Genomic DNA, 18,550 nt, shown 5'->3' on the forward strand with positions numbered 1-18,550 from the left:
CTTTTTTGTGTCCATAGGGAAGCACTGCTTAGAATACCACTGCAGAATGTGCTTTCAATAAGGTCCGAGAAAGCAAACAAGGGAGACAAGCTTCATGAAGTGAAGGTCACATATGGGACGCCTAGTGCTCCTGAACTGATGGTCTTCAGTCTCAAGCAGGTATGTCTACAGCCGTCTAACATAATCACTGCCCACACACTCCATCAGTAGTCTGTTTAATAAAATTAGAACATGTCTTCCTGCAAGTATATTAGATTATAAATAACTGCAACCCGGGGAGCGGTGCAATAGTTAGCGCTGATGCCTTACAACACACCTGGGTTTGATTTCCATCTCAGGTGTTTGAACTACAGTCGTGGCCAGAAGTTTGAAGAACGACCCAAGTGTTGGTTTTCACAAAGTTTGCAGCTTCAGTGTTTTTAGATCTTTTTGTCAGATGTTTCTCTGGTCTACTGGAGTAGAATCGCAAGCATTTCATAACTTTCAAAGGCTTTTATTGACAATGACATTCAGTTTATGCTCAGAGTCCATATTTGCAGTGTTGGCCCTTCTTTCTTTTTCAAGACCTCTGCAATTCGCCCTGGCAGGCTGTCAATTGACTTCTGGGCCAAATTCTGACTGATGACAGCCCATTCTTGCCTAATCAATGCTTGGAGTTTGTCAGAATTGGTGGGTTTTTGTTTGCCCACCCACCTCTTGAGGATTGACCACAAGTTCTCAATGGGATTTGAGGTCTGGGGAGTTTCCTGGCCAGGGACCAAAACAAAATGTTTTGTTCCCCGAGCCACTTAGTTCTCACTTTTACCTTATGGCCCGGTGTCCCATCATGCATTGTTGGTCATCAGACTGTTTTTGGATGGTTGGGAGAAGTTGCTCTCTGAGGATATTTTGGTACCAAAAAGATCTAAAAACACTGAAGCAGCAAACTTTGTGAAAACCAACACTTGTGTCTTTCTCAAAACGTTTGGCCACGACTGTAAATATGAAAGAGCAAGCTGAAAGTTGACGGAGTCCCGTCTAAGTGTGAAAAACTATTTTGTTTGGTGAGAAAACTGACTGAACAGAAGCCCATTTTAAAGGAATCCGACTTCAGATTTCATTATCATACCAGCCAAACTACCTGTAAGAGAATACATTTAAAAACATTTGCTGTCTTTTTCCTTGCATGTACCTTCAGCGCTTTTCCTCTACAGTGTATCCTTGTGCATCTGAATGTCACTCGACTGGTTGCTCCCTCTGTTGCGCGCGTTACTTCTCAGTCCCTGTCATTGTTCTCGAGCTGCCTTTCGATTTGTCTTTGAAGACGCCGGTCAGCCAGCCTCCGCTACCGTTACTCCTCCTCGTGTGTCTCACGCTTACACTGAGTGCGGACACCAAAGCCAAACTGACTAATGAGACTGCTCTGAGGAGGAACAGGACGCACATGCTTTAGCTTTTTATCATATTGTAGATGGATTATTTGATCAACTGTCTAAACAAATATTCTTAATATGTCAAAACCACGACTTTCTATTGAAACAAAAGTGTTTAGGAAATAAGAGTAGAGTTAAGTGTGGATCTGTCATCATCGAGTTGAACCACACTAGACTCTCAATGTTATAAAGCAGTGACAAGAGGAGGAAGATTAGGAAATTGACAGCTTATATGATAAAAAGGAAGTTAAAGAAATATTTTTTTTTTTTAAACCTTGCTTGATGCAAGAACTTCGTACAACAGCAGATTGAACAAGCAAACTGTAATTTACAAAACCAGTCCAAATCACCCCAGGTCAGGGCGGTGTGCTGTAGCGGCTCTGAAGGTGCCTACAGCCTCTACAAATACAATCTGTTTATTTATATTTATATATATATATATATATATTATATATGTGGCGGATGTTAGCAGACTTGCTGGCCAACCACAAGCGTTACCTGGTAGGTAACCACCCATACAATCAGATTGTGAATCAGACTACGAATGCCGTGAATGTAATTACCCCGATCTACATGCTGTCAAATAAACGAACCACACGCCGTGGCGCAATGTTAGGGGCTTCGCCTCTGGTGCTGACGTCCGAGGTTCGATTCCCGAGAGGGAGTGCAGTGAGTGTGTACGCCTGATGAGCCCAGAATGAGGGCGAAACACGTGTCGCGTACTCTTTGCATTATTTGACAGTAAACTATTTCAACCATTCTATGATCTGCTCTTCACAAACTGAGGGCACTGTGGCAGATGTTAGCAGACTTGCTGGCCAACCACAAGCGTTACCTGGTAGGTAAACACCCACACTATCAGATTGTGACACAGACTATGAATGCCATGAATATATATATAATAAATAAAATAAAAAATGATCTTTTGAAGAGAGACAGAGACACATCACTTCACGTCATACTTACAACCTTCAGATGCAAGTCCCGTGATGCACATATACAGGTGCTGGTCATAAAATTAGAATATCATGACAAAGTTGATTTATTTCAGTAATTCCATTCAAAAAGTGAAACTTGTATATTAGATTAATTCATTACACACAGACTGATGTATTTCAAATGTTTATTTCTTTTAATTTTGATGATTATAACTGACAACTAATGAAAGTCCCAAATTCAGTATCTCGGAAAATTAGAATATTGTGAAAAGGTTCAATATTGAAGACACCTGGTGCCACACTCTAATCAGCTAATTAACTCCAAACACCTGTAAAAGCCTTTAAATGGTCTCTCAGTCGAGTTCTGTAGGCTACACAATCATGGGGAAGACTGCTGACTTGACAGTTGTCCAAAAGACGACCATTGACACCTCGCACAAGGAGGACAAGACACAAAAGGTCATTGCTAAAGAGGCTGGCTGTTCACAGAGCTCTGTGTCCAAGCACATTAATGGAGAGGCGAAGGGAAGGACAAGATGTGGTAGAAAAAAGTGGACAAGCAATAGGGATAAGCGCACCCTGGAGAGGATTGGGAAACAAAACCCATTCAAAAATGTGGGGGAGATTCACAAAGAGTGGACTGCAGCTGGAGTCAGTGCTTCAAGAACCACCACACACAGACGTATGCAAGACATGGGTTTCAGCTGTCGCATTCCTTGTGTCAAGCCACTCTTGAACAAGAGACAGCGTCAGAAGCGTCTCGCCTTTGGACTGCTGCTGAGTGGTCCAAAGTTATGTTCTCTGATGAAAGTAAATTTTGCATTTCCTTTGGAAATCAAGGTCCCAGAGTCTGGAGGAAGAGAGGAGAGGCACAGAATCCACATTGCGTGAGGTCCAGTGTAAAGTTTCCACAGTCAGTGATGGTTTGGGGTGCCATGTCATCTGCTGGTGTTGGTCCATTGTGTTTTCTGAGGTCCATGGTCAACGAAGCCGTCTACGAGGAAGTTTTAGAGCACTTCATGCTTCCTGCTGCTGATGAACTTTATGGAGATGCAGATTTCATTTTCCAACAGGACCTGGCACCTGCACACACTGCCAAAGCTACCAGTACCTGGTTTAAGGACCATGGTATCCCTGTTCTTGATTGGCCAGCAAACTCGCCTGACCTTAACCCCATAGAAAATCTATGGGGTATTGTGAAGAGGAAGATGCAATACGCCAGACCCAACAATTCAGAAGAGCTGAAGGCCACTATCAGAGCAACATGGGCTCTCATAACACCTGAGCAGTGCCACAGACTGATCGACTCCATGCCACGCCGCATTGCTGCAGTAATCCAGGCCAAAGGAGCCCCAACTAAATATTGAGTGCTGTACATGCTCATACTTTTCATGTTCATACCTTTCAGTTGGCCAACATTTCTAAAAATCCTTTTTTTGCATTGGTCTTAATTGATATTCTAATTTTCCGAGATACTGAATTTGGGACTTTCATTAGTTGTCAGTTATAATCATCAACATTAAAAGAAATAAACATTTGAAATACATCAGTCTGTGTGTAATGAATGAATTGAATATACAAGTTTCACTTTTTGAATGTAATTACTGAAATAAATCAACTTTGTCGTGATATTCTAATTTTATGACCAGCACCTATATATATATATATATATATATATATATATATATATATATATATATTATATATAAAAACTTGTGCCGAGACGTGATCTTTTGAAGAGAGACAGAGACACTTTCACTTCACGTCGTACTTACAACCTTCAGACGCAAGTTCCGTGATGCACATATAGAGCAGGTTAGAAATAATGTTAGTAGAAAAATTCAAAAGTCTCCCAAAATGAGAGTAAAGATCACATTAGCGCAAACAATCTGAAAATATCACTCGGTGGGGGGGGGGGGGAAATAACAGAACAGCAAAAAGAGATTAAATATTCAGGTGCTGTACAGGCTTTTAAATGAAATGCAGATCACGCGGCAGCAAGCCAGCAGCTGATCGAGCAAAGAGGAGGCGAGAAAAAAAAAACGCCTGTTACTTGTTTCCCAACGTATCACCGTTTAAGGGGGGGTCTCCAAGGGGTGCGCTTAGCACCCCTCTTCACAATGGCTCCTACCGCTGGTGGTGGGGGGGGTTATGGCAAGCGAATTGCAGAAAATGCGTGAGGGCACCAGCTGCTCGAGCAAAGAGGTGTTTAAAAAAAAAAAGTATTTGTTTCCCGTCGTATCATCGTTTAAGAGGGGTTTCGGAGTAACTTATATAATAAACATGTACAGTGGGTACAAATTTTGGATCAAAGGTGCAATACTCTGCATGGTTGGTATGACAATAAAGCCTCTTGACTGGACAAATTTCTTTAGTGATGGGATGCCTTCTATTAATTTTTATGATGTGTTTTAATAAATTACTTTTAGTGTTAAGTGTCTAAAATTCAGCATTCATTTTGCATAATATATATATATATTTTTTTTAATCTTTCAGGCAAGAGAGCTGTGCCATGTGATTGCACTCATTATGGAGAACGCTGCCAACACTTCCAGTAGTCTTTCCGGCTCTGAGATGGGAATGCTGCCATCAAGAGAGAGCACTAGAAGGAGTGCTAGACACACACCCGAGGAGCTCCCCTACATGAAGCCCACACCATCTCCTACTGCGCATAACCTACCAGGTGCCCAGGAGTCAGCCATGTTCTCGATGTATTAAAGAATCACTTGCTGAAATCGACCAGGAGTGTTTAAAAAGTATTCAGACAGACCCGGGCTGCTCGTCTTCACTAACCTTGCAGTAGCACAGCTGCCTTCCTCCTCCTGTCACCGTTTGCTTCGTGCTGACCGTGCGAGTCGCAATGAGCGGTGGGTGAGACCCCCAGATGTTTAACTTGTTCAATGACAGTGAGGCCCACCAAAGGCCTCGGGATTCTCTGGACACACACGGGTCGTGTCGTTAACTTTTCAAACACTCCTGCTCTATTCAGCTCTTTCTCCTTTGACTTATTCAGTAAAGATTCCTAATGACCCTCATTATAAACTTTTATCATACAAATAAGTAAACTGCTGATACCGAATTTATGGTTATTTATGTTAATTATGCTTACGATGAACATATACATTCTTTTACTTGTTTCAGGTTTAGAAAAGGAAAAAAAATATTTATTATATATTAAACCAAAACTGTATTTTACTACAAAATAATATAAAATGTAAATCATTACTAATGTTTTTTAAAGCAGTGCTGTTGAGTGATGTTCTTTTCAAAAGATTAGTTCAGTAAGAAATAAATATAAACCACACGCTAGCTAAAGCTAAAGTAAGTGATGCTAGAAATCTACAAAGACAGAATTGTTTTCTAAAACTAAACCCACCGCCTGTGGCCGCACTGCTGCTCAGCAATCTTTAGAGAAACTGCACTGGACCTACCAGGGGCCACCTGCCTGGACTCCGAGGGTTGGTGTTCACGAGTTGAGTGCCATCACTGCTCCTCCTGGACCCGAGGTTCAGCTCATCTCACCCGTACACACCTGTGAAGTGGACACCATGCCAACCAGTGCTTCCTGCTTCACCCCTTCGAATCGCCACTTAAAAAGGTCACATCCAGCAGGTTTAGGAGTTCCTCAAAGTGACACTTCTTACTCCTCAAGGATATCCTCACTTGGAGGTCAGTGCTGTGCCGTCCCCCACTGCCGCCCCCTTGCCTGGGTGATGTCCTCACCAAACTACACCTCCACAAAGGGCTTCACTTTGGCATGCTGGTACTGCTCTGTCAAATCTGGACACCCTCCTGCTAGCACTGCATGGAGTCGCTTCACAGGGTTGCCATTATGACTGGTACAGACTACCTCCTGGTGTTTCACGTCTTCAGCTTTAATGCAGTCCATTCAGACTCGCCTTCCAGGTCCTCTCCAGGTATGGCAGCAAATTGTCGGAGGGTACCACCTCTGTCCGAATCGGCACAGCACCTCTCATTTCCAGAGTGTCAAACATCGAGGCTGAAACAGCTAGAAAGACCATCACTGCCCTCTGGTGCCAGCTACACTTGTGAGAAGCCATGTGCTTGAACGTGGTGTTTGTTGTGGACTATCCATGGATACCACAGATGACGAGAGACAATTCATCGATCCGATTTGGAGCAGGCATCAAGTTTCACCCGAGATCTTCATCATTTCCCACAAGTGCTCAAGTCTCCCAGTAGAGGACGCTCTTCCAAGCACTGAATCCAGTATTGTGAAGTGTTCAGTGCAGATTCATGTAGAAGATGGTCTCTTTTCCCCTCTCTAACTCACATTGGGTTGGCTCTCTTGTCCAGTGATATCAACGCCAGCCTTTGGCTTCTGCTGTAGAGGGAGACCTGATGTCGCTCCAGATGTCCAAGTCCCACTTGAAGTGTCGCTTTTCAAGCTCCTATGCGAGTCGTGGCTTCTCTCCTGTTGCACTTGATACCCCACCACACCCACATCCATGCCCAAGTGACACCGCCTTTCTCCAGCCACCATTCTGACTCCAACATACTTGGCTCCATTTTCTGGTCTGCAGGTACTAGTGGGCAAATGGGCACACCCAGCTCTGCCAGTCAGATATTTAGTTTCTAACTGAAAATAACAGTCCCCTCCTTGAACTGCCACCTTATCGTGGTGGAGGGGTTTGTGTGTCCCAATGATCCTAGGAGCTCTGTTGTCCGGGGCTTTATGCCCCTGGTAGGGCCACTCAAGGCAAACTGGTCCTAGGTGAGGGATGAGACAAAGAGCGGTTAAACAAACCTCCTATGATGAATAAAAAATTTGGACGCCGTTTTCCCCTCGCCCGGACACGGGTCACCGGGGCCCCCCTCTGGAGCCAGGCCTGGAGGTGGAGCTCGATGGCGAGCGCCTGGTGGCCGGGCTTGCACCCATGGGGCTCGGCCGGGCACAGCCCGAAGAGGCAACGTGGGTCCCCCTTCCCATGGGCTCGCCACCTATGGGAGGGGCCAAGGAGGTCGGGTGCAGTGTGAGTTGGGTGGTGGCCGAAGGCGGGGACCTTGGCGGTCCGATCCTCGGCTACAGAAGCTGGCTCTTGGGACGTGGAATGTCACCTCTCTGAAGGGGAAGGAGCCTGAGCTAGTGTGCGAAGTTGAGAGGTTCTGGCTAGATATAGTCGGACTCACCTCGACGCACAGCTTGGACTCTGGAACCAATCTCCTTGAGAGGGGCTGGACTCTGTCCACTCTGGAGTTGCCCCCAGTGAGAGGCGCCGAGCGGGTGTGGGTATACTTATTGCCCCCTGACTTGGAGCCTGTACATTGGGGTTTACCCCGGTGGACGAGAGGGTAGCCTCCCTTCGCCTTCGGGTGGGGAGACGGGTCCTAACTGTTGTTTGTGCGTATGCACCAAACAGCAGTTCGGAGTCCCTGGAGGGGGTGCTGGAGAGCATACCTTCTGGGGACTCCCTCGTATGCTCACGTGGGCAATGACAGTGAGACCTGGAAGGGCGTGATTGGGAGGAATGGCCCCCCCGATCTGAACCCGAGCGGTGTTTTGTTATTGGGCATCTCTGCTCAAACTGCTGCCCCCACGACCCGACCTCGGATAAGCGGAAGAGGATGGATGAAAATAACAGACCTGCCTTGTCCTTCCACCCGTCAGCATGAAGTTAAAAAGATCTAGAAGGTCACATTTTGTTTTTTGGAAGTGAAACAGACGTTCAAAAGCTGGCACACATTCGAAGTAGAGTTTGCTTTTAAAAAAAAAAAAAACAAACAAATTTTTAGTTAGTAACGGGACCAGACTGGGAGTGGGATGGGTTGTAACCTACCTCAGCAGCATTGGGTACAAAGACAATTACATTACACAACGGTGGAGAAGCTGGAAGAAGAAACTGACAGCAACCAGCTTGGTGGGACCGTAACAGGCCAGGCAGCCATTAGAAGGGGCACAGATATCTGCCACACAACACACATGGCTGGCACGACAAGTGGCTCTCGTTTTTGTTTTTTATTTCTTACTTTAAATACAAAGGACACATAGAATATTAAACTTCACACTCTATGACTGGCCGGCGTTTCCTCCCAAAAATCAGAAACAAAGGCCAGGCGGACCACCGAGGATATCAGTAAGCCGCAGAGCCTCAAGCTGGCAGACACAACGGACTGAATGAGGGCAGGAGAAAGTCACCTTAGAGAATGGACACAGCCATAAGGTGAAGTGGGGATGGACCCCCTCAAAAGGTGGGAGAGGGCAGAGCTGAAGCTGTCAGGTAGGGGGGGAAATTGGGGCTGTCCAAAACAGTCATCTATTATGGAAGGCACTATATTATATACAGGTAGTGGGGGTAATGACACTACATCATAGACAGGGCACAATATCAAATTAATGGACAGATATGAAAGGCACTATATAATAGAGCAACAAATTAAAATGGAGGAAACCACAACGGCCCGGGCACCACCTGTGATGATGGAACAGATTAGAAAATATGACAAAAGGCACCATATACCGTATTTGATAAGGTGCTATATGAAATATGAAAGGCACAACCTATTAGGCTGTATGAGGAAAGGCACTATAAAATAGAAAAAGCTCAGTGTTAGATAAAGAGGAAAGGTACTGAATAATACACAGGGCGATATGAGACACAACATCAGACAGATTTAAACAGCACTCTGTTAGATAGGAAGAGAAAAGCTTGAATATTAGTGTACTAAATAACACGTAGGACATGAAATCAGACGGCACAAGGAATGATACTGCAGCATTATATACATACAGTACATTAGATGGGTATGAAAGGCACTATATAACAGGAGACTACCTTAGACAGCCCCACGGAAGGCAAAAGGTACAAAAATGTGCCACTTAAATGACAAAGAAAATAAAATAAAGAGAAGCTGAGTGACAAGCTGCCAGGCCCTCGGCCCACCCATAGGCACTGTAGAGAATAGATATTAATGGTGCTGTATAATAAATAGCACTAGAGACAAATGGATGGATGGATAGAAAAGAAACCACAAAAAACATTTCTAAAAAAGTCACTATATATACACGTAGTCATATAAATAAATAAAAAGGACAAAGATTTGCAAGTTACCAGATAAGAGTGATACATCACAGACAGCCATGAAACGTGACATCCACAGATCAAAACATAAAATGGCTATTGAAGGCTGTGTGTGACAGACAGGAAAGTCACTCCATGAAAGGCACTATATAACAGGAGATCCTAGGCCTAAATACAAGAAAGACGCCTTTTGTAATATTCAGACTGATATGAAAGGCACTATATATAAAGCTTCCATCTCCTGCATGCCCCCCCGTGTTATTAAAGCTGGCATCATTTGAAGTACAAACTTGAAGGCAGGGGGCCGCCCTGAGCTCTTCTCGACCTCAATAAGCACAACGCACACACAACTGGGGTTCATCAACAGCTTTTTATTGCTTCTTTCTGTTACATTAGCGTTTAGAGAGAATTCCGCCAATATGGCCGATAAGGCATCTCCGGTCACAGTGAAGAGGTTTCTCACTTTAAGTGGACATTACCAGGTCGTAGTGCAGACCACCAAGACTTACCTTTCACTCTCAGCTTGCCGTTCTTACAATGCAACACTTGTGAAAAATCCAAACAAGAAAATCCATAAGAGTCCAGTCAAGTCACTGCTGAACACAAACTCGAGATACGCAGACTCGGCGAAGGCGGCGGTCCGATGCCAGGAGGTCACGAATGTCACTTCTTATAACCAAGAAAACAAACAAAAAAAAGTCAATTGGGGGAAAATAAATAAATGCAACCAAGTGTTCTAAAAGTGCCTGATAATGCAGGGATCTTCTCAGATGAGCTACAACGACCACTAAATCGTCTCAGTCGGCTAACAATTCAAGTTCTTCTCTTCACCAGCAGATCTCCAGTTTTGCAGACGCGGCCCACTACCGAGGACAACCAGCTGCGCCCGGCGTGTCCCAGTACTACAGGCGAGGAGGCCCGTGTGTCACGCACAAACGAGTCGGCTCATGCCGAGTTGAGTTCACACAAAACGTGAAACGTCAGCGGCGCTCGGGACGAGAAGCAGAACATCGGAAGTCGAGCGTAAACAACTCATCTTTTTTTTTGGCCAGGCATCGAGATCCCAACAATTCACATTAAATGGGATATTTGTACACGTTATTGGCCTGAATGTCATCTCACCCAGGCATGTAGGACGTCTCCTTTGCTGCGGCTGCCGCCTACAAGATGGCCGACTGCGACACCAGTTTTTCCCAAACTAACGTCAATGCCGAAACATAAATTGTAATAATTATAAAGTGTCATAAAATGGAGCCTCGTTAGTAGTGTGATATCCTTAAATTAAATGTGGCCTGCAGATCCACAGCCAGACACTAAATGTTCGAACACGGGGCAAAAACGAAACAGGTCAACGCGTCCGACATTCCCTTGTGCGCCGGAAATCTGTTGAATACAAACGTGGCGTTGGAAAAACTCGCATCCTAATGAAGGACAGCCAATAAAACGAAACAAACTACACCTCAAGATCTTTCGGCCAGCAACAGCTCAACGATTTCGGTCCCCGCATCTCAGAACGTCCATTACGATGATCAGACACGGCAGTCCGCCAAACACACAAGCGGGCTTTCGATGAAGTGTTACAGCCGAGAAAACAAACTCTGGACGCTGGACAGTACGAAGGGGGGTCCTGTAGGCCAGGAGCGACTTGACGATGCGACTCTTTCGACGTCCGTTACAAGGATCCCACCGAGTTCCGTACTCGCGCTTGGCGGCGCACCACAGCTGATGAATACTAAAGTGGGCTTTGGGGGGGGAAAAAACTCACATCCCACGACTGATGGCAGAGAGTAGGAGACTTGGAACGGTTTAACGATTTGTACCACGCTGAGGGTCTTCAGACGGGAACGGCTCCACCCGTCCTTTACGATGACCCACACCGAGTTATGAACTCTCGTTCGGTGGTGCACCGCAACTCCGGCAATCCGCTAAACGCAGAAGTGGGCTGTCGATGAATTTACTTCGTACCTATTAGAGCGGAGAAAATTAACCCTGAACCCTAAACCGTACGTCGGCCAATCTGGTGACGCGTCCCGTAGATCTTCAGCCAGCAGCGACTCGACAGTGTCGGCCCCCGCCATCTTCTAACTTCCATTCTGACGATCACAAAGACGCTGGTGCCTACATTCAGTGGGGTGCCACCGACGCAAGGTGGGCTTTCCAATAAACTCTCATCCTACATTTTACAGCCAAGCGCCACTTCCTCCAGCCATGTGTTCGGCGAAGTGTTTGTGTCCAGAACGGGGGGACGTTTAAAATAATAAACAAAGTGCACACTCCTCTCTCCGTCTGTCACTCACGCCAGCATCCATACTGGCCACATACATAAAAAAAAAAAATATGAAGGGATGTAGTCGAGTTGTGCCCACCGGGCAGGCAATCGTCCCACCAGGTTCAATCCACTCCTCTCTGCCACGACGTTCTCAACTCTAAAAGCAGCTTCCACCGAGGATTAAAATGGGGCAGCAGGTGTTACGATGGAGGACTCGGTGTCCTTCCAGAACATTCCCAGTCCTTTCTCCGTACCGCGGCGTCAGTCTTTGCTCTGCAGGTAACTCCAGTCGTCCTCGCTGTCGCACTTCTGGCGAGTCCTGAAGAAGCTCTTGATGATCTTCAGGGCCGACTCCTTGACTGGTGAACCCCCCCACAAATAAAAAAAAAAAAAAAAAAAAAAAGACGAGAAGTAAATTCAGGGGAGCACTTGGACCAATCAAACACGAGGGGGCAGAGCTTAAAGACATCATGAGAAAAGTGGTCTGCAAAGTCCGGACCTGGGCAAGGTGGCCTAACAGGTCAGCCACTGGGGCTCAACTGAGGGGGGCGGCCTGCTGTGCAACAAAAAAAACACAAGTGGCATAAATGGGGAAAACAGCATACCCGAAATATACCCTGTGATGGACGGCACCCTGGCCAAAAGGAACGGGGGAGGAAAAAAACCCAGATGTTCTCTGCAAGAGATTGGCAGAAGATGCTAACACTATGAATGGTGTGTTGGCATTGCAGTGGGCATGGAGTAGAGACTGCTAACTGGCCGGGAAGCCAGTACATTGGGAGACAATAGGGCATAGCTGTGGTAAACCCGGGTACACTAGATGGCAGCACCCCCTCTGGTAAAAATGTTTTGGTGATCAGAGCAGATCAGCATTACTGAGACCTTCACCCTCCTCCATGTTCAGATATCGTGTGGTGGGCACGCGTCAGCCGTGGGTGTGTTGGCTCATTTTGTATCTCATTACGGTCAGTCAGCCATTTTCTAACCCTGAACAGAGTTCTGGCTGCTGGATCTCAGCTAGTAAAGGGCGTAAGGGAGGAACAAACCCCAGGTAGGGTGCCAGTCCATGGCAGGGTGCACACCCACACCCACGAGCCAGTTTAGGATTGCCAATCCACCTGACCTGCACGTCTCTGGACTGTGGGAGACCACGCACACCCCACCCAGAGAAGACCTGATAATGCAAACCCTGATTCTCCTTACTGCCCGGCAGCAGCGCTACCCTCTGTGCCACCCTCATTATTGTTAGACTGCTAATTATCGGGGGGGGTGACAATTGAGGGGTCCGGGTTTTAATTAACAAGTCAATTAAAGTAAAATGAATGGAAAAGAAGCGAATCAGCAACAAAAACTGGCCAGTAATTAACAAAAGGGTCCGAATGAAAACCTGCAGTCAGTGCGGCCCACCGGGGTCGGAGCTGGAGAGCCCCACACTACTGTATATGGGGGCTCTACATAGAGACGCTGCAGCCACGCCCTGCACTGTATGGGACAGCTGGCCACGGTTACCAGTGCTGAAGAGCGCAAACTAAATGAGGTCAGGTGACAAAGAATGGCCGAAGTGCCCCCCGTTTCAGGTCCTGCACCCACAATTCACAGAGTGGCGGCTCCTCACCATTTTTCCGGTAGACCGTCTTTCCTTCCACTAGGAGGTGAGACAGGAATCTGGCAAACGTCTTGAAGAGTTCCTGTGTTGGGGACACGAGAGGACATTTGGGTCATTACTCCTCAGGCTGGCACTACGACTCTAACGTGCGGCGGCTGCTGCTGCTCCATACTGACCTTGGATGCGAAGCGGCCCCCCTTATAGAAGGGAGTCAGGTATTTGACGACGATCTCTGCAGCTTCCTTCAGAGACACCGGCTGTCGTGTGGTGGTCTCCTGGTCGCACGGAGGCACAGTGGTGGCGTCGTTGTCATCGGCTGTGGTTTCTTCAAAGGTCACCTTCTTTTTCATGGTGGTGGTCTCCTTCCCTTCGGGCTGACAGAGGATTGAGGAAACGGCGCTGGTGCGTGGCCTCTTCACGCTGGGCACATCAGGACTTTTGTCTTCCTGAAATGAGGAACAAGTTAACTGCAAAATCAACAGCAGCGGCCATCACACGTGGAACTCGATCAAAACGCACAAAGCCGCACATGAAAAACACGAGAAACTAAAACCATTCATCAGTGACGTGCTGGGACCCTCATACTCATAGATGAGCAGTTCTGCACATTTCAGAGGGTGCGTGTGGTGGCACACGGCAAGTGGGCACACTATTTTTTTCTCCCCCTGTGCAGATGCGGTTTTTCAGTTTCTCCAGTGGGTTCCTAACCATCCAGCCATCCCAGTTAAGGGGTCAGCTCAGAGACACACAGGTGTCCGGCATGATGGCCGACCTGAGGGGGAGCAGACGGTGGGCTTGTGAGGCTCAAGGACTGGGCGAGTAACGCTGGGGCACCACAAGGGACAGGCCTGTCACCTGCACACCTCCGACTAGACATAAAGCAGCACGTCAGGTCAGTGGGGGAGATTCTCACAAGATGCTGCACTTATGGGGTCTTTCGAGGAAGAGGAGGAGCGCACAGAGGAGAGAAGTCCGGTGGAGAACTTTGAGAATCGTCTGCAACTTGACATCGGCGGAACCAAGAAACAGCTTGGGCCAAACAGTCTGTATTGGGGGGTGGGGGTGTTTGGGGTACCTGGGGGTCCACATCAACACAGTTGAGGAGGAGGAGGAACAACTGTAGAAGAACGGGCAGAGCAGACCACACTCATTTATTGACGTCACTTCAAGAGAGGCCCACCAAGCAGTTTGAGAGGTCAGGCCCAGTTATGGAGCACACACTCTGGAACCGCTGGTGGTGACGGTGGAGAAGAGCATGAAAACAACAGCGAGGGCCGCCGTGACCAAGGCTGCACGACTTTTAGCCAACGACAAGTCAAGCAACGCTACGGGGGGCCGCCTCACCGTGGCTGCTCTCTGACCTTTAGCCAAGTTAGAAGTTTGCTTCATTGTGTGTATTTGAGGGGGTGGCTCTCAGACACCAATGGGATGGAAGGACCGGGTGGGACTGAGAGAGCATCGGCGAGGCAGTACCTCCCCTGGGACACTAGAGGGCAGCCCTCTTGGGCGGCACCATGGATTCCTGCAGGGCATGCTGGGAACTGGAGTTTGGTTTAGCCCTGTTGGGTTCCGTTGGGCCACCAAGGGGAGCTGCAGAGCCCTATAGTGGGAGTGTGTTGTGGTGGGACATTTTACATGTAAGTTGATAAATATTACAACATATCTATCATTGATAAGAACAGCAATGGTTAGATGGCTAAGACCCCCCCCCCCTTTTAGGATTGAATCTCTTTGTTGTGGGTGGGGGGGTGGGGGTGTGTGCCTGAAACCAGTTTGGCAAGTGATTCTCTGCAGGGCCCCCCCCCCCCAAGGAAAGCCAGACTACCATCAGCTGCACAAATGGTTTTGGGGGGCAGGTACTGTGTGCCCCCATTGGTCTGTTTGGGATTGGCCTGCATCAGAGGCCAATTCTGTAGCACGACACCCTATTGGCTGTTAGGGTTTGGACAAAGAATGCACACATTAAAAAGTCCAATACCTGAGAAACAGCGGTAAATAGGCTACACGTTAGTAATACAAAAGGGGGAGAGGAAGAGAGAGAGAGAGAGAGCTCTACCAGGACAAAACACCTGGACTTGGTCCCGGGACCCTCAAGAAAAGGAGCCGCCTCACTCCATTCGGGAAGCGGGAGTCGATGGACGAAGCTTACCTGGGAGGGAGTGGAGGCGGAAGGACGACGAGAGGAAGGTAAGGCTTCTGGGCTGGACCCTCGTGTGCTGTGCTCTGGGAGTGGGGAGCGAAGAAAAAGCACTGCCCCCCCCCTTAAATAAACCGTGTGCTGTGTGTCCTGCCTGTCTGTCTGTACGCACCCTTGGCCTTCTTTAAAAGGCTTCACTGGGACAACTGGGGTACAATCTGTCTGTTTTAAAGGGGGGGGGACAACCTTAGGTGTGGTCCACACAACCCAGCAACAGTGAGGCCATCAACTCGCATGCCCCTCAGAGCCAGGAATTTTATTGTTCTTTGTTGACTGATTACACGCTTCAGAGTAACTGGGATTGTGGAAGAGAAGTGAAGAAGAGAGTGCAGGCAGGGTGAAGAAGAGTGTCAGGAGTGACTTGTGACCGACGGGTATCAGCAAGAGTGACAGGGAAGGTCTACAGGACAGTAGTGAGACCGGCTATGTTATAAGGGCTGGAGACGGTGGCACTGACCAGAAAGCTGGAGGTGGCAGAGTTAAAGATGTTAAGATTTGTATTGTGTGTGATGAGGATGGACAGGATGAGAAATGAGACATTAGAGGGTCAGTTCAAGTTGGGACGGTTGGGAGACAAAGTCAGAGAGGCGAGATGGTGTTGGTTTGGACATGTGCAGAGGAGAGATGTTGAGTATATTGGGAGAAGGGTGCTAAGGATAGAGCTGCCAATGAAGAGGAGAAGAGGAAGGCCTAAGAGAAGGTTTATGGATGTGGTGAGAGAAGACATGCAGGTGATGGGAGTGACAGACCAAGATGACAAGGACAAGAAGATATGGAAGAAGATGATCCGCTATGGCGACCCCTAACGGGAGCAGCTGAAAGAAGGAGAAGAAGTTGACCGATTACACGCTGATAGAAGTTTATTAAGGGGGTCCTCTGGGCGCAGACACCGACGCGTTGAAGGAGGAAATCGGACGCCCTCGGTAGGATGAAGTGTAAATCCTGGCGTCTCTGTTACTTGAGGTTTGCCGTATGGATATTTATTCAGAAAAACAAAAAAACGGAGGGCGAGCCCTCAAACTACGCCAGCGAGCACTCGGACCCGACAGCCCTGTCCTAAAATCAGTCCTCATACCTCTTGGGCCAGCGACCTTTTCTCAGGTCTTGAACTCGCGTCTCCAATTCCAGTCATCTCCTTCTCAAATGCTGAGCTGCAGATCACAAAAGGGAAGCATCAACAAGTCGTTGTCATTTGATTCTTTTTGTTTTTATTTCTGAAAGACATTTTTCTGAAGAGAACAACACTAACTAAGCAGGCCAACTTTAAACCAGCAAACAGCATCGTACCTTCTCTGCCCTTCTCCCATCGGCTCAAGACAAGTGCCATTCCGGTTCTCCCCTGACACCGACGGCGCCATCTGATCCGCACGGCCGTCACTGGTCACTTCAGGGGCTGCCGTCTCCACGGGAAGGTCTTTGTCACGGGGGGCTACCGGCGGCTCACTCTTGGCTCCAGTGCTTTCCTCGGATTCACTTGAAGACGGCACCTCAGCCGTCCCCACGTCGTCGGTCTCCTTTTTCTGAACAAAGAATTTTGAAATATTTTGGGAATCCTTCTTGGCCGATTCAGCCAGCTTAGTCTGTTTCTTGGACAACTTTTTATTGTTTTGGGGACAGTCCCATGAAAAGCGCATTTTAGACGTCCCACATATTTGCTCAGGTTGTTCTTTCTCATTTGGAGTGCCGGCGTCAGACTCTTCGCTGTCAGCATTCCCGGCGGACACAAGTGTGGAGGCGCACTGGAAAACACTGGATGAGCCTCGGAGTCCGGCGCCAATACGCTTGGGTTTAAACTGCAAGAAAACAAAGCAAAGGAAAGCTGGGTCAACGATCAAAGACGGAAAGAAAAGTACCATCATATAAGAGACAGGCAGAGATAGATAGATATGAAAGGCACTATATAATAAACTAATAGATATAAAACCATTATATAATAGGCAAAGACAGATAGATATGAAAGGCACTATATAATAAACTGCTATAAAACCATTATATAATAGACAAAGATATGAAAGGCACTATATAATAAATTAATAGATATAAAACCGTTATATAAAATAGACAGACAGACAGATAGATATGAAAGGCACTATATAATAAACTAAGATATAAAACCATTATATAATAGGCAAAGATATGAAAGGCACTATATAATAAATTAATAGATATAAAACCGTTATATAAAATAGACAGACAGACAGATAGATATGAAAGGCACTATATAATAAAACTAATAGATATAAAACCATTATATAATAGACAAAGACTGATAGATATGAAAGGCACTATATAATAAACTGCTATAAAACCATTATATAATAGACAAAGATATGAAAGGCACTATATAATAAACTGATATAAAACCATTATATAATAGACAAAGATATGAAAGGCACTATATAATAAAACTAATAGATATAAAACCATTATATGATAGACAGACAGATAGATAGATAGATATGAAAGGCACTATATAATAAATTAATAGATATAAAACCGTTATATAAAATAGACAGACAGACAGATAGATATGAAAGGCACTATATAATAAACTATTATATAACGATTTTATATCTATTAGTTTATTATATAGTGCCTTTCATATCTATCTGTCTGTCTGTCTCTTATATAATGGTTTTATATCTTAGATAGATATGAAAGGCACTATGTAATAGACTAATAGATATGAAACCAATATATAATACGAAGATAGTTAGGAAAGGGACTATATACTATTAGATACATATGAAAGGCACTATATAATAGAGGACGGCACGGTGGCGCAGTGGTAGTGCTGCTACCTCGCAGTTAGGAGACCCGGGTCCTCCCCATGTCTGCGTGGGTTTCTTCCCACAGTCCAAAGACAGGAGAATTAAGTGAATTGCTGATTCTAAATTGTCCCGAGTGTGTGTGTGTGTGTGCCCTGCAGTGGGCTGGCGCCCTGCCCGGGGTTTGTTTCCTGCCTTGTGTCCTGTGTTGGCTGGGATTGGCTCCAGCAGACCCCCCGTGATCCTGTAGTTAGGATATAACGGGTTGGATAATGGATGGATGGACTATATAATAGAGAAAAGCAGTATATAATAGATAG

The 18,550-nt window shown here is 46.5% G+C and overlaps 1 protein-coding gene and 1 long non-coding RNA gene across 4 annotated transcripts in view; one reads left to right on the plus strand and one right to left on the minus strand.

Moving 5' to 3' along the window:
- Nucleotides 1–17: 17 nt before the first annotated feature.
- On the plus strand, nucleotides 18–5,429 carry LOC127525873 (uncharacterized). Its single transcript, XR_007933446.1, has 2 exons — nucleotides 18–159; nucleotides 4,847–5,429. It is a non-coding gene; the product is annotated as an uncharacterized LOC127525873 (long non-coding RNA).
- A 4,312-nt stretch (nucleotides 5,430–9,741) lies between these two features.
- The window catches only part of recql5 (RecQ helicase-like 5), a 99,696-nt gene continuing 90,887 nt past the window's right edge, over nucleotides 9,742–18,550 (minus strand). For 2 of the 3 annotated variants that reach the window (XM_051918941.1, XM_028819768.2), the window contains 5 exons: nucleotides 16,750–17,255; nucleotides 16,538–16,613; nucleotides 13,442–13,711; nucleotides 13,275–13,347; nucleotides 9,742–12,013 (listed from right to left, as the gene is read on the minus strand). In XM_051918941.1, the coding sequence (XP_051774901.1) occupies nucleotides 11,817–12,013; nucleotides 13,275–13,347; nucleotides 13,442–13,711; nucleotides 16,538–16,613; nucleotides 16,750–17,255 (1,122 nt within the window). In that variant the 3' untranslated portion in view covers nucleotides 9,742–11,816. Of the gene's footprint in view, nucleotides 12,019–13,274; nucleotides 13,348–13,441; nucleotides 13,712–16,537; nucleotides 16,614–16,749; nucleotides 17,256–18,550 lie in introns of all 3 variants that reach the window. The other variant, XM_028819769.2, reaches the window with a different exon arrangement.

Source organism: Erpetoichthys calabaricus, chromosome 14, assembly GCF_900747795.2.
Source record: "Erpetoichthys calabaricus chromosome 14, fErpCal1.3, whole genome shotgun sequence".
NCBI classification, from domain to species: Eukaryota; Metazoa; Chordata; class Cladistia; order Polypteriformes; family Polypteridae; genus Erpetoichthys; species Erpetoichthys calabaricus.